Source organism: Miscanthus floridulus, chromosome 13 (assembly GCF_019320115.1).
Source record: "Miscanthus floridulus cultivar M001 chromosome 13, ASM1932011v1, whole genome shotgun sequence".
Classification (NCBI taxonomy): domain Eukaryota; kingdom Viridiplantae; phylum Streptophyta; class Magnoliopsida; order Poales; family Poaceae; genus Miscanthus; species Miscanthus floridulus.
Genome location: NC_089592.1, coordinates 61,248,176 through 61,261,545, shown reverse-complemented (window position 1 = coordinate 61,261,545; position 13,370 = coordinate 61,248,176). Strand labels below are relative to the sequence as shown.

The following is a 13,370-nucleotide window of genomic DNA, read 5'->3' as shown; positions in this document are numbered from 1 at the left end:
AATCCTGATTTAAAAATCTGTTTTTATTTATTTTAATTCAAAAATCAAGATCCAGCTATTTACAAAATTGCCATAACTTCTCTGTTTTACCGCCGATTTGACTCGTCCAAGTTGCGTTAGATTCCTAACGACGTTATCTACGCATTAGTAAAAATATTTATCATATCACTAACTCTAGAATTTTATGGTTTAAACTCTAACTTGAATAATAATTATGCAACTAGATTTTATAAATAAAATATGATTTATTTTACTTTAGTCTTATAATTCAAATCTAAATTTGACTTAATTCAATTTATATTGTTTATAAAATATCTTATATATATGATTTTATATAGTTAAAATAAATGAAGCCTATAGTTTTCTTCTTATATAAAAGCAAATGTATCGGTAGATGTATCCTTTTCATCGTAGCTCCGATTAGCGTGCTTTTCACGTCTGTGTGATCGTAGCAACGCGTAGATTTGATTTCAAATTCTTTTTTACTGATTGGTGTATTGTTCTAATATAGTTATGTTTGAATGCTATGCATGTTTGTTCGGATGCTTGTGTGGTGCTTAATGATCTTATCCAGTCGATGAGCTATACGTGGTGAATCAAGAAGCCGATCTTTGAAGGTTTAGACTTGAAGAAGGATATGAGTTTAAGGTAAGTATAGCGTGGGATCTTCCTTATTGTCCTATTCACCTTAATATCATTTTAATCATATGCATGTGTCTACCTTAGCAACCATAGTAATTTTTCTAGCTATTTGATATCCTGAATTCCTTGTCACCTACGGGTGATTATGCATTGGGTAGTATTATGCTAGTGCTCAAGATGAATAACCATGATCTTGTAACTTGACTAATGTAATATGCAATAAACATTAAAATATGCTTTTTAGCAACATGGAACAAGGGGGGCTAGAGCATTGGGTTGTTTTTATGGTGCTCTAAATTCCTCTCCCTAAGGACTTATCTGTAAGTGATCATCCGGGACTTACAGTACAGCTGTGAGGGCTATATGACTATGGCTTTAGCTCAATATGAGGATATTTTCTAGCTTATTAGTGGTTACCTTTATTGGCGTAAGAATAGCTTGCCGAATCAGGTATATTGCGGCCTCTGTTCCCTTATGTATAGGTTGCGCGTCATTGTGCCATCGGGAAGGGGGGCTCTACATCTGTTTGTTGAGTGAATCTAATGGCCCTAACTTGTTAGACGAACCTTTGAAAGGCTTTATAGTGAACCCTGTCGACCTTCCTTGGTAGTGGGTCAAGAGGCGGATTACCTCAGACGAAAGGGTAAATCACGACTCACAGTGAAAGTGTACAACCTCTGTAGAGTGTAAAACTGGTATATCAGTCGTGCTCACGGTCACGAGCAGCCTTGAAACATTTATGGAATAGATGATGAACACAGATGATACTAATGATGAAGATGCTCACTAATGATTACTATTTATGCTATTCATTATTCATGTTTACTTGATCATGTGTTTATATGGGCTTGTGATAAACTTGTGCTACTCCTATGCTAAAATTGTGACCATTAAAAGCTAATCGCAGTTAACCAATGTCAGCCTTTTGAGCCTCATGAACCACATGTTATATTTGTTGAGTACGACATGTACTTATGCTTGCTTTACTTTTTAAATCTTTGAAAAAATTCCGGATGGGTACCAGATTGCTAGAGTTTGGAGGAATTAGGCTTGTGATCAACAGGTCAATTGTCCTTGTGGAATTGGAGTCTTCACCCGAAGATCGGAGTTGTCTTTCCGCTGTTTGCTATCTAAAGTTATGTCCGTTATACTAAGTATGTTACATATTAAGCATTGTCTATCGATATTACCTTTATTTGTAGCTATATGTGATATTTAACTTCTAGGCTCATATATGGTGTGTATCTAATTTTATCCTTAAAACCGGGTGCTACAGATAGAGATACGACCTAAACTAAAGTTGCAGGGTACTCGATGAGATATAGAACTTTTCTTTCAAACTTTTTTCATTTTAACTGTTTAGGGTCATAAATATTCACTAAAGCTAATAAAAAAGAAAGAACCATTCAATTAGTTATTACAAGTGACGGTGCAGCGTAGTGGTAGCTGATTTTCATAGGACTTTGATTATTCCTGGTTATTTCATGCGCATGAAAATTATGTGACTCTCCTGAGATACTTTTTTTTCTATATATGTCCTTTGGATCGTCAGCCTGGTGGTTGTCATATTTCTTTGACACCATGAAAACTTGACTGTCTTTGTTTCTTTGGAGGCTAAATCCCAAGAAAATCATTCGTGACGGTCAGCCTATAAGATAATTGTATTTCTCTTACTCTCTACTAGATAATTGTATTTCTTACTCTCTACTTTTAAGGGTCCTTTCTTAAGGATTGGCCGTCAGGAATGATTTCTTTTATGGTTTTAATGGCTTGCTTGAGGATTTTTTTCCCAGTAATGTTTGAAACTCTTTTGGACCGCTATGTTGAAGCCTGATCGCCTTCGCTCTATGACGCCTCCTCATCGCTCTTAGGTGCACAATATTTTTTTAATAATTGATCACGCTCTAGTTTTTCTAAATGTGAGCTCCAAACCACTCAAAGGGGAAAGAAAATGCGAGCTCCACATTGAGAGATGTAGGTAACCTTGACACCATGAGTGAGCATGTTTGATAGATCTCGATCGGTGAAGAAGACTGACAGGTCATTAGAAGCAATAGGCAACATTATTTGAAACCGATAGAACGATGCTTTTTTGTTTGGAGCTAAAGTCATGTTGGTGGCTTGTCTGTTCTGACAATTGATCGATGATATCTCAAATTGAATGGACACGATCCATGACAGTGAAGTGCCGATAGGGATGTTCTTAAAGGGGTCCCTTTCTTAAAAAAACGTGCTGATTTGGGTTATATTTGCTTGTGCACATGTTTCACATTGAGAAATTATATAGTTTTTCATAAAGGAATCTTTATTTCAACATGAAAATATTGTTCCTGCATCTGATTTAACACATCGCACTCAGCCGATACGAAGAAGACAAAAAAAAAAGATGAGACTCAGGGCCTCTTTGGCACGGCTTATGCCGGCTTCGGCTTCATCTTTTTTACGCAAATCAAGGCACTGTAACGTGAAGCCGTTTTGTAAGCCGAGGTTAAAATGAACTAGAAGCCAAGAAAAGCCAGTTTTTCTGGCTTCACCGGCTTTAGCTTCACCGGTGAAGCCGTTTTGGATGAGCCGTGCCAAAGGGAGCTTCAGTGTACTCTAACCAACCGACTACTCAACATACAGTTCTTCAGGCCATCAAACCTAAAAATCAACTATAGAGAATGCTTAACACGCACTGGTACAGAACTGACTTTCACTGTTGGTCCAACCGGTAGTGATAATCCTTCACTGCCGATTCTTAAGTTGAAAATTTAAAAATAATTGGGGGACCTAAAGCACTAACAGTGAAGGTCTTTATCACTGCTGGCTTAAGCCACGAACCGGCAGTGATATATCACTGTCAGTTTAAGCCATGAGGCGACAGTGATACTTAGACTAAGACTGTCAGCTGGTGGCTCAAATTGGCAGTGTTATGTCATTGACGGTTCGTGACTTGAGCTGACAGTGATGTTGAGCCCATCATTGCAAGTTTTCTTTCTTACCTGACAGTATTCTTTTTGAGATCCACCAAATGTTGGCAGCATTGATTGAAGGTCTCCACCGTTACTCCCACCTACCACCGCTACTCCCACCAACCACTGCTGCTCCTGCTGATAAAATCAGCGTCCAGATGCCTCTCCACGACCAAGCCAAGGCTCATATTGTGAAGGACCCAACTAGGCGACCGAAGGGTTTGAATGAAAGTCGATTTCAATTTTCTTTCAAATGCGGCCGTTATCCCAAAATCTACCCCAAAGCAAAAAAAAGATACTCAGAAGTTCACTCTAGCCAACTAGTAACTAATTGAACTTAGAGTAACACTCAGAACACAGCAAAGCAGAAGGGAAAAGAAACTAGTCACACCGGACTTGTCCGAGCGCTGCACCAGACCTGTCTAGTATCACCGCAGAGGACTAGCGAAAATTACCGGACATGTCCAGTTTGAACAGGACAGCACTTGGGAGAAAAATAAAAAACCCTATCTAACAATATCCAAAAATTATGAAATTGTCTTTGGGAGTAAAATTAATTGTCTAATCCTATCCACTAATCTTATAGTAGACAGATGAGACTATTCCCAAAGGACATACCCTTTAGAAATAAAACTAGGAGGCTCGTTGATGAGATCAACCAAAGGGTTAATGTTGTGAGAGACCGTTTCATAACAATTGGTACACAGCTCCGGTGAGGAACTCTGGCTGCCAAGAGCCCAGACGCTACGATGTTTCCGCTTTCCGAAGATCCAAAAGCACAACACGTTAAACCGCAGATTCAAACAGCCGTCCGCATATCCAGCCAATCACCATGTTCGCTTGTTGGTTTCAGCCAGGCTTATTCAAGCGGCCAACAATGTTTTCCTCTCACAACAAACCAGCACCAGCCAGCCCAAACCAGCCCAAAAACAAACCAGCGAACACGCCGAATAACTGATTGCAACCGAAATGAATGCGATAACTTCGAAGCTCAATAAAACGCTAGAGCGACCACAGACATGCTTGTCAAATCCAGGGGAACAATACCAGTCCACACGGACCTAGTGCCAACTAGCGGCAACACAAAGCAATGGAAACTAATTCGACCACTACCACCCTACTAATATAAGGAAAAAGAAGTGAGGGGAGAGCAAATCAGCTACAATAATGGCACGGCACAGCTTCGACAGCATAGATCATCTAAACAATGGGCTGGAACAACATGACCTCTTCGAAGATTACTGTCCCTCACCAGCATCGCCTTTCGAGGCTTCTTTGCCCTCATCAGCACCATCCTCCTGCACATACCAGATACAAATTTTTAGCACCGGATAAGAGTAGACAGGCAACAGAATAAAGGTTAGGTTTATTTTGGGAGAAGAAAATACCGTGAGGTCAGAGGTCCAAAGGGTCAAGTTGTCCCTTAGGAGCTGCATGATCAGAGTGCTATCTTTGTATGACTCCTCCCCAAGGGTGTCTAACTCAGAGATAGCTTCATCAAACGCCTGCAAAGATTACCCAATCATTATCAATTATCAAAGTTCCAATGGCATGAGGACTAAGGCACAATATAAAAGTTAAATGATCAGGCAACCAACTCGAATGCCTCCCAGTTACCACAAATTAATTTTAGATACTCAAACCGTAAAACACATGGCATCATTATCGCCTTGATAATGTAGGTGCCAGATTTACAAGTATCACCACAATCCAATAGAACATGAAGAATCCTTTTAACGAGGTTCTTAAGAACAAGCAAGAGTCTAGCAATAACAGGGCAGAATGGCACAAAACTACTAGAAGCAAGCCTGTATAGATATGTGCAAACATGGAGAATCAGCAGCTCATCATATCAGTGGTAGCATCACTAATCATAAACCATCATCATATCAGAGGTAATCAGAAACTATCTGATCTCATACACAGGGATCAAGATATCTAGTAATCAAATAGCAATGTGAACCTATAAGGGCAAAAGTTCGTATGAGAAGCAATAAAAGCTCCTGATATACTGAACAATTTAGGACAAGGATCCTGTATTTTACAGTTAAAAGGCACTAGATATTCTTTTTCTGCCCAAGCTCAAATGCGCAAACAACCCTCACCCTCATAAACACACTATAAAATGAATGTATGTAGTAGAAAAGTAGATGTGATTCCAACCTGCTTTGCAAGGTTGCAAGCTTTGTCTGGGGAGTTCAGAATCTCATAATAGAACACTGAGAAGTTAAGAGCAAGCCCAAGCCTTATCGGATGGGTAGGTGCCAGCTCAGCCAGAGCAATGTCCTACACAATACATAGCAGAATAAAATTTCATAAGAAAACAGTGTAAAGACTAACAGTAAGCATTCAAAGAAATGAACTTGTCATCTATATGATATGAATATTGACAGTTGTCATATTATCAGAGCAGAAAAAATGAACAAACCTGAGCAGCCTTGTAGGCTACCATTGTGCTCTCAGCAGATTCCTTCCTCTCAGCACCAGTCTTAAATTCCGCAAGATACCTGCCATAGTTAAGAAGAACAGGAAGGTTAATAAATCTGATTGGTTTCTTCAGCTTATACAGATATGATTGCACATCGTAATATTGCATTGCACCCTTCCCAACCTGTGATAGTCACCCTTCATCTTGAGGTAGAAGACCTTTGATTCGGCAGCAGTAGAAGAAGGAACTAGGTGGGAGTCAAGCAGCTTCAGGATGCCATCACAGATGTTGCTCAGTTCAGCCTCAATCTTCCCACGGTATTCCTTGATAAGGTTCACATGCTCTTCGTTCTTACGGGACTCCTCCTTCTGTTCAATGGAAGAGACAATGCGCCATGAAGCACGGCGAGCCCCAATGACATTCTTGTATGCAACAGACAGGAGGTTCCGCTCCTCAACAGTGAGCTCTTCAACATCTACAGTCTTGGCCACCTTCTCCATATACTCAACCATCTCCTCGTACCTTTCGGCCTGCTCAGCCAGCTTGGCCATGTAAACATTCTCCTCCCTCGACATGTTGATAAAAGAACAAACTTACTGCAACAAAAGGGAACTGATAAGCCATTGCCTAAAAAGGTACAAAATGTCAACTAAAATGATTACATGGGAAAGGTAATGGCTGGCCACTAAACTCAACTTAAGCCATCCTCATGTTTGCTAAGAACAAGCTTATTAACAACATTTCTGAGAAATACGAAAGGGTCATAAAAACCTGATTGAAACAGTAATGCAGCCACAACAAGAAGCACCATCTAATCGAACACTAGCTTACAGCACCCACGTTCAGGTTCAAAAATTGAAACAGCAGACCCCACACAATGCAGCTAATATGATATGTTCATTCTGTAGTGATCCCCAAATCCATCAAATTAAGAAATCAGATAGAACTAACCTATTTAAACTACTGCCTAGCAGATCACTGAAAAAGACCAACCGGATCTATCCTTGACAAGGTTATCTTATTTAATTCAACAGCAACTCATCATCATTCAAAACCCCAGATCAACAGGTTACCCAACCATAAATCCTTAAACAGGTGAAACATGACCCAAAATCCGACACACCTAACAGTACACAAATCGAGAAATAACATCCAACGCCTAGCAGCAAGAGAACGAACTACCCTTTAATACACTAACCGTGAAGGCACGCGTACATCCGGATCCAATATCTGAACACGCTACTTCACTCCAGGAATTCCACATTCAACCATCCGTGTCCCCGCTCCAAAGCCTCCAACAGATAACAGGCACGGTTGCTAACCCCAAAAGGGGAACGGAAACCCAAAAGGTGCTCAGCAGTCAGCCTTCGCACCAAACTACTCCCAAATCAGGCGGATCTACGCGCCCCGTGCGCTCGAAGCCTCAGATCTCGCGGATCGAGCTCGAAGAAAGCCACACAGCGGCACCCCGAGACAAAGCGGATCTAGATGCGTCGCAGACCACCACCCGGGAAAAAAAAATCGGAAGAACAAAAAGGGCGGAGGAAACTCGCACCGCTCCCGCATCTCCCGTACCACGAACCATGCAACACGCAACTAGATCAAGCAGGACAGCAGCACTCTTGACAGCACGCAAGATTAATTTCTCTAATCAAAAAAATAAAAGAAGCTGGGTAAATCGGGAACCCTAACCTCCTGGCGCGGGGCTGGCTCCTGTGTGCGGCGGAACGGTTGTGGTCGGGGGACAGGGCGAAGCAGCGTGGGACCTTTTATAGCGGGACGCGAGCGCGAGGCTACGGTCAGCGAGCCAATGGCGCGGCGCCACGGCGACTGCGGGGAGCCCACACCGACAACCCTCGCGCATGGCATGGGTGGGCTGCGAGTGCCTCTGACACGCGGGCGCGGCGCGCTAGTAGGACCCTTATGTCATTAGGAGCGGGAAAGATGATCCGGTGTGGTGGGCTCGGTGTACGTGGTCGGTGCGAGTATCCCCATGCGAACCTCTCCCTCGGGCTCCGCGAGTTGGCAAAAAGTCGAGCCCGTGGGTATGACATGTGGGTCCGGCCTTGTTGCGAACGATAGGTCATTTTTCTAACCTAAGGAAATGTCCGGTTTAGGAAGTGGAAACATTGTGTATTGTTGAAAATTAGTTTATGCTAATGCTTATGCAGATACGTTGGTAGTTTCGAATAAGTTCAAGCGAATATATAGCGTGTTCGCTTGTTGGTTTCAGTCAGGGCTTATCAGCCAGTATTTTTCTCTCACAACAAACCAGCACCAGCCGGACTTATCAGCCCAGCAAACAGGCTCACAGTATGTTTTGCAGAAAAGGCTTGTGATTCATCGGGTAATCAAATGATTATTAGTTCCTGATCCGACGGGGCATCTCAGCACTTGAGCAACATGCACAGCTGGATCAGCTGCACCTGCACATGGTGCTGCACAGGAAAAGTTGTTCCAACTACTTATTGTATATATATAACCCTTCTTTCTATTTCAAAGGAAAAGGCCGGAGATCATGCAGATAGCAATCCTTTTTTTTCTTTTAAAAGTACAATTATGTTTTCGGTTGCGGGAAGCCTGAATTTGGACATCGGAAAACAGACAGCCTCCCAATTTAGACGCTCCCAAATAAACGGAAAACGAAATCGTCTCTGATAATAATAGAATAATAAAAAGGATGGCGCCGTACAAGTTTTTGTCAAAGAAACGACGCGCTTCCCGCTGGCAAGTTGCAGCAGCCCACCATCCACCAGCCAACGCTGGTTCCATCTCGGGCGCACAAAGGGATGGCATCTCGCCGAAGCAATCCGGAGAGTGATGGATGCAAATCCAGATGTGGCACGTCTTTGACAGCGTTCGTACGGCAAAGATACGGGATCAGCCGGTGCATGCCACCATACATATCATACAGTATCATTACAGCATTGATTCGTGCGATAATTCGAGCATGCAGCTAGAGCTGGTTGGTGTCCAGTGTCAACACTCAACGCCCTGCCGGCAAACTCAGAGCAACATGGAAAGCAAAGAAGCTGTACATACCGTGCTGGTAATAAATTGATAATGACTCGATATATAGCAATATAAGGTGCATCATCTTTGACCAAGTGCGGAAGAAAGTGCATCGGGTTTTGTTTCAGATAATTGTATGTTCTGACGGCTAACTTTTGGCTAGGAAAGCACAAGGAATTTGTGAGAGGAACCACAGCGGCGTATATGGAGAATACAAGAATTTTTCTAGACCATGCTAAACTGCAGGTACATCTTGGTGTGGAAGACCATACCTCAGAAGTTGAATATACGGAGAGAATACAAGATTTTTTCTAGACCATGCTGAATAAGAAGATTCAGCAAATAACATGCTCAACTGCAGACGGCACAGGAGGTGTGTAAGGCCATACCTCATAGCTCTGAATAATTCCAGGACGTTTCTAAATCGACTGGCATTAATTTAAGAATAGAGGCCTACAAGGTTCCATCAGAGAAATTGAACTACAAACCAGGAAACAGCTAATCATCATTGCCAATAATCCTTCTCTTTATATCATCGATAAGCTCGGTCAATTCTTTCCGATTTTCCTGCCAGAAAAAAAAAGTCAGAACCAAAACCTGGATATTATCTTCTAAATGTACAAAATCAGTATTTCTCTGTGTTACAGATCATTGCGCCAGGGCATATTCAACGTAAATTATTTGTATTTTAAATGCTCTGTGAATTTCCTTCAGATTAAACAAAATGCAAAGGACACTGCATCTAACTCTGACAAAGCACACTAGCCAGCTGTTTGAGTATCTGCTAGGCTTGTCAGGCCTTGACAGTGGACAACTTGATCTGTGCAAGCTCTTAATATCAAGCTGCGCATCTTCCACGGTTCTGCCAACAGCCTTTTAGGTGTGCAAAGCAAAGGGACGACTTGAACTTGAGAAACTCGTGTTGAATAGTGGAAAAGAAGTCTCACAGCCAACCTACATGGTTTTAACTTTTAAGATTACCTGAAAAAGCAGGTATCGGTACACAAACCATCCAGAGTAGCTGAGCCCCACTAGCTCCAGTAAGCCTGGGAGCTACATATCATGGCAGGGGAACAAAAAAATAATAAAATAAGTAAATGACAATATGAATAGCATCATGGTCTTAGAGAACAAACAAACACAAGTAAGTGGAAGTAGCAAGATAAGCTAGCTATATACCAATGGGACAGAGTCGAGAGATTTGACTACAACCAAGGATATCCAGACAGTGAGGATTGCTCCAGCACCATACAAGGCAAGAGAGGACTTATTCTCCGTTGCATCCCACTGTAGTAGGCATCATGGTAAGTTTTTGTACCAAGAGTCTAAGACTATTAGCATATAGGTATATAACTTCATAAGTAACCTTATCTCTGAGTTCAGAAAGGAGCTCGTCATCCTCATCAAAATTATTCTCTTTTGAAAATCGTGTAGCTGTTAATTGGAGTTGAGAAATCTTCATGGAATCTGCTGACAAAGAATGACATTTTGTTAGACTGGTTTTACTAACAACCAAATTCTGTTTAGATAACTTTGCCAGTTACATAGCAGACATTGAAGCCATGTATTTCTTTGGAGGGGCTAAACGATTGGAACCTTTTTCTTCAAACAAAAGAAAAAGATGCCCCTGGCTTCCTAAAGAAACTTTTTTTTCAACGTTTGCTAACAATAACAGGTATACTTTACCAAATCGCAATTATGAATTATAACAGGCTGCACAAACTCAAGAAGTTAGCTATGGTTACCTTGTCCCAAGAATATGCCAGTTTTTAATGAAAAGGGAAAATAGACAGATCTTGTCAGGCAGTGGCAAATCCATTGTCTTGGAACCTGTCCCCTTTACAGGTAATAATGATTTATGAAGATCCTAAGCAAGAAAATTGGTGACAAACCACCTTTTTGCACAAACAAAAAATATCAACCAAAAACTTGGAGTTTGGATTGTATTTTGTGTGGAACTTGTAGAGCAGAAAAAAGAATAACTGTTTAGGGAAACTTGTTAGCCAACTCAATGACCTGGTGAGTGAAAAAAAACAAATGCTTGTAGCTCTTGTTTGGAAGCCGAAATCGAATTTCTTTTTTATGTTTATAAAAAAAAAATCCCTTTTACCAAATCCAGTCCAGGTGACGTCTTCAATATCTACCTCTTCTAATAGCATTCTCCTTAATCAGATGTACTTTGCCCACATCCTCCATGATGCAGAACTAGGGTTTGTAATGACTAGCTAGGTTTACTTGTTGATAGTTGCTTTGTGGCAGCTAGGAGGATTCACACAACACATAGGCCTTGCCAGCCAGTGGCAACCTAGCCATGCCATTTCTTCGCTGCAGCAGCTAGGTACCAGACTTGCACAATGCACCAGCTTGATGGACAAGGTTGTGAATGCTTTTATTAAATTAATTTTAAAGAATGCCACTGTTTCACAAACTGATGAATGAGGAAGAAGTGCTCTGCTAGTTGGTCTTGCCAGCTGTGTGTCTAGAACTTGCCAAATAGTTCCAGCTGCTACTGCCAGTATGGTAGCTCCCTTGATTGAGGAGAAAGGTCAGTTGAGATTTGTTGCTGAGGAACATAAATGGATGGCAATTAACAAGTCTGTTGTTTGAACTCTTGTTTCTTCAAGTTTTTTTCACAAATGATGCTGTGACAAGCGCATCTCCATTTGATAACTGGCTAGGGGTTCAAGTTCACTTTGAATAACATCTTCTTTAACCTGCAGTGTAGAGTTCATGTAATTGTGTAGTTTCTATCTCAATCCACAAGTACGCTTCACAGCAGCAGCAGCTACTACTACTAGCTATCACTCAGAAAAATAGGGAGTATGCACACAACATGCTGAAAAAAAAAAAAACTGAGAAAACTGGCATGTTCTTGGACCAAATGAGCTTCCCAGGCCTCATTTATACTCACCAATTGGAAAGCCTAGCAACCTGACAGTGTAAAAATAACCAGGAAACCAGTGGCCTTTAAAGCCCTGCCCCTAGATTACTCTAAAGCCATGTTTGGTTCCCAGGAATTAAGAGGAATTGGAAAGTAATCTAATAATGATGGGGAGCATTTTCTAGAAATTGGTTTCAATTCATGGGATCCAAACAGGCCCTAAGGGCTTATTTGGCTGCACATCAATCCAACCCAATCCACTTGGGTTGGGAGGGATTGGGGTGGATTGGTGTGCAGCCAAACAAGCTCTAAATGTCATGATAAACCATGTTAGCATTGTCTGTGGCTCCGCACACACCAAAATACAGCGTGCGAAAGGCTAGAAATGAACCAACATCACAATTAATAACCTTTTTTATCACTATATATGATAGAATTTTGGAGGTTGAGTCTTATGTCACGGAATTTTGCCTAGCTCCAACCAATCATTTTGAATACTCGCTCATAGGCTAGAAGATGCCATGTACATTTTGCTGAGTACCACAACCAAAATAGCGTTGGAGAAACTGCCGATCCCATATCGAAATTTGAAGCATATGAGCGTTTCAGAGGAACATCAAAAGAGAAGAGCTATTCAGTACCTATGCGGCTGGGGAAGGGTGCGGCGACGCGGGAGGTGGTCAGGCCGCAGGGCACAGGAGCGCGGAGGAGAGCGCCGAGGCGGCGGAGGGACACCGGCCGCACCGCCGCAGCAGCGGCTACCATCTCGGCGCCTGTGCGGTCAGCCACCCAAGCAGGCGCACGGGGTCAAGCTCGCTAACCCTAGGACAGGAACTGAGGAAGAGGGGAAGGGAGAGGAGCGCACGAGATCAAGCTTGGGGTTAGAGGTCCCCAGGGGCGGAGCTACAGGGTACAGATCCAGCAAATGCTTTCATTGTATTTGTAAGAAAACAAAAAAAAAACCGTATCGGCGTCATGCTAAACGAACGCAGGAGCTGCTCCTTGCCGAGAGATGATGGACTTCCTTGATTTCCAGGCCCACGTGGCCATACGGACGGGGAGCCCAGGTCCTACCCACGCGGCCATAAGGACGCCAGCGGACCGCCAGCGGAAATTCGGAAAGTTAGGGTACAGTCTTAGAACGTGCAGTTCTTCATCGCCGACGTCTGGACTTTCTATTGATCTACTAGTATCATAGATTAGAGTCTCGTCTGCTGGCCATCGTCTCGAGGCTTGAATCTTCGCGACGCCGACTACCGAGTACGTGACATGGAGGATCGCCCTGATGCACGTGCACGATTAACGTGCATATATAGTCCGAGTGCCTAAGCCACTAAGATGAGAATCAATCTCTTTTTTAACTATTCGTCTTTCTATAGAAAGATCATGTTTATATCCATGGCTAATATTATCCGGTCATCAATAATATGCAGTGAGGTCGGAGATTTACTCA

At 42.2% G+C, this 13,370-nt stretch overlaps 2 protein-coding genes across 3 annotated transcripts; both read right to left on the bottom strand.

The window, feature by feature from the left end:
• Window positions 1–4,566: 4,566 nt before the first annotated feature.
• On the bottom strand, window positions 4,567–7,794 carry LOC136500495 (14-3-3-like protein GF14-C). Its single transcript, XM_066495852.1, has 6 exons — window positions 7,717–7,794; window positions 6,208–6,620; window positions 6,025–6,103; window positions 5,760–5,882; window positions 4,985–5,101; window positions 4,567–4,894 (listed from the first exon to the last, which is right to left on the bottom strand). The coding sequence occupies exons 2-6, from the start codon at window positions 6,597–6,599 to the stop codon at window positions 4,835–4,837; spliced, it is 771 nt and encodes a 256-aa protein (XP_066351949.1). The 5' UTR covers window positions 6,600–6,620; window positions 7,717–7,794; the 3' UTR covers window positions 4,567–4,834.
• Window positions 7,795–9,140: 1,346 nt separating this feature from the next.
• On the bottom strand, window positions 9,141–12,889 carry LOC136501383 (protein CURVATURE THYLAKOID 1A, chloroplastic-like). Of its 2 annotated transcripts, none has more exons than XM_066496896.1 (5): window positions 12,559–12,889; window positions 10,403–10,506; window positions 10,216–10,323; window positions 10,018–10,089; window positions 9,141–9,603 (listed from the first exon to the last, which is right to left on the bottom strand). In XM_066496896.1, the coding sequence occupies exons 1-5, from the start codon at window positions 12,680–12,682 to the stop codon at window positions 9,535–9,537; spliced, it is 477 nt and encodes a 158-aa protein (XP_066352993.1). In that variant the 5' UTR covers window positions 12,683–12,889; the 3' UTR covers window positions 9,141–9,534. The 2 variants fall into 2 exon arrangements, with proteins under 2 accessions (XP_066352993.1, XP_066352994.1); XM_066496897.1 differs by having other exon boundaries at window positions 10,403–10,503; window positions 12,559–12,874.
• Between the last annotated feature and the right edge of the window lie 481 nt (window positions 12,890–13,370).

Coding starts and splice junctions, on each gene's coding strand:
- LOC136501383 (XM_066496896.1), bottom strand. CDS start 12,682: ATGGTAGCCGCTGCTGCGGCGGTGCGGCCGGTGTCCCTCCGCCGCCTC. Junction 10,507..12,558: donor ACCCTTCCCCAGCCGCATAG/GTACTGAATAGC, acceptor ATTCTTTGTCAG/CAGATTCCATGAAGATTTCT. Junction 10,324..10,402: donor TTTCTGAACTCAGAGATAAG/GTTACTTATGAA, acceptor TGCCTACTACAG/TGGGATGCAACGGAGAATAA.
- LOC136500495 (XM_066495852.1), bottom strand. CDS start 6,599: ATGTCGAGGGAGGAGAATGTTTACATGGCCAAGCTGGCTGAGCAGGCC. Junction 6,104..6,207: donor ATGAAGGGTGACTATCACAG/GTTGGGAAGGGT, acceptor TAACTATGGCAG/GTATCTTGCGGAATTTAAGA. Junction 5,102..5,759: donor CTTGCAACCTTGCAAAGCAG/GTTGGAATCACA, acceptor TAATCTTTGCAG/GCGTTTGATGAAGCTATCTC.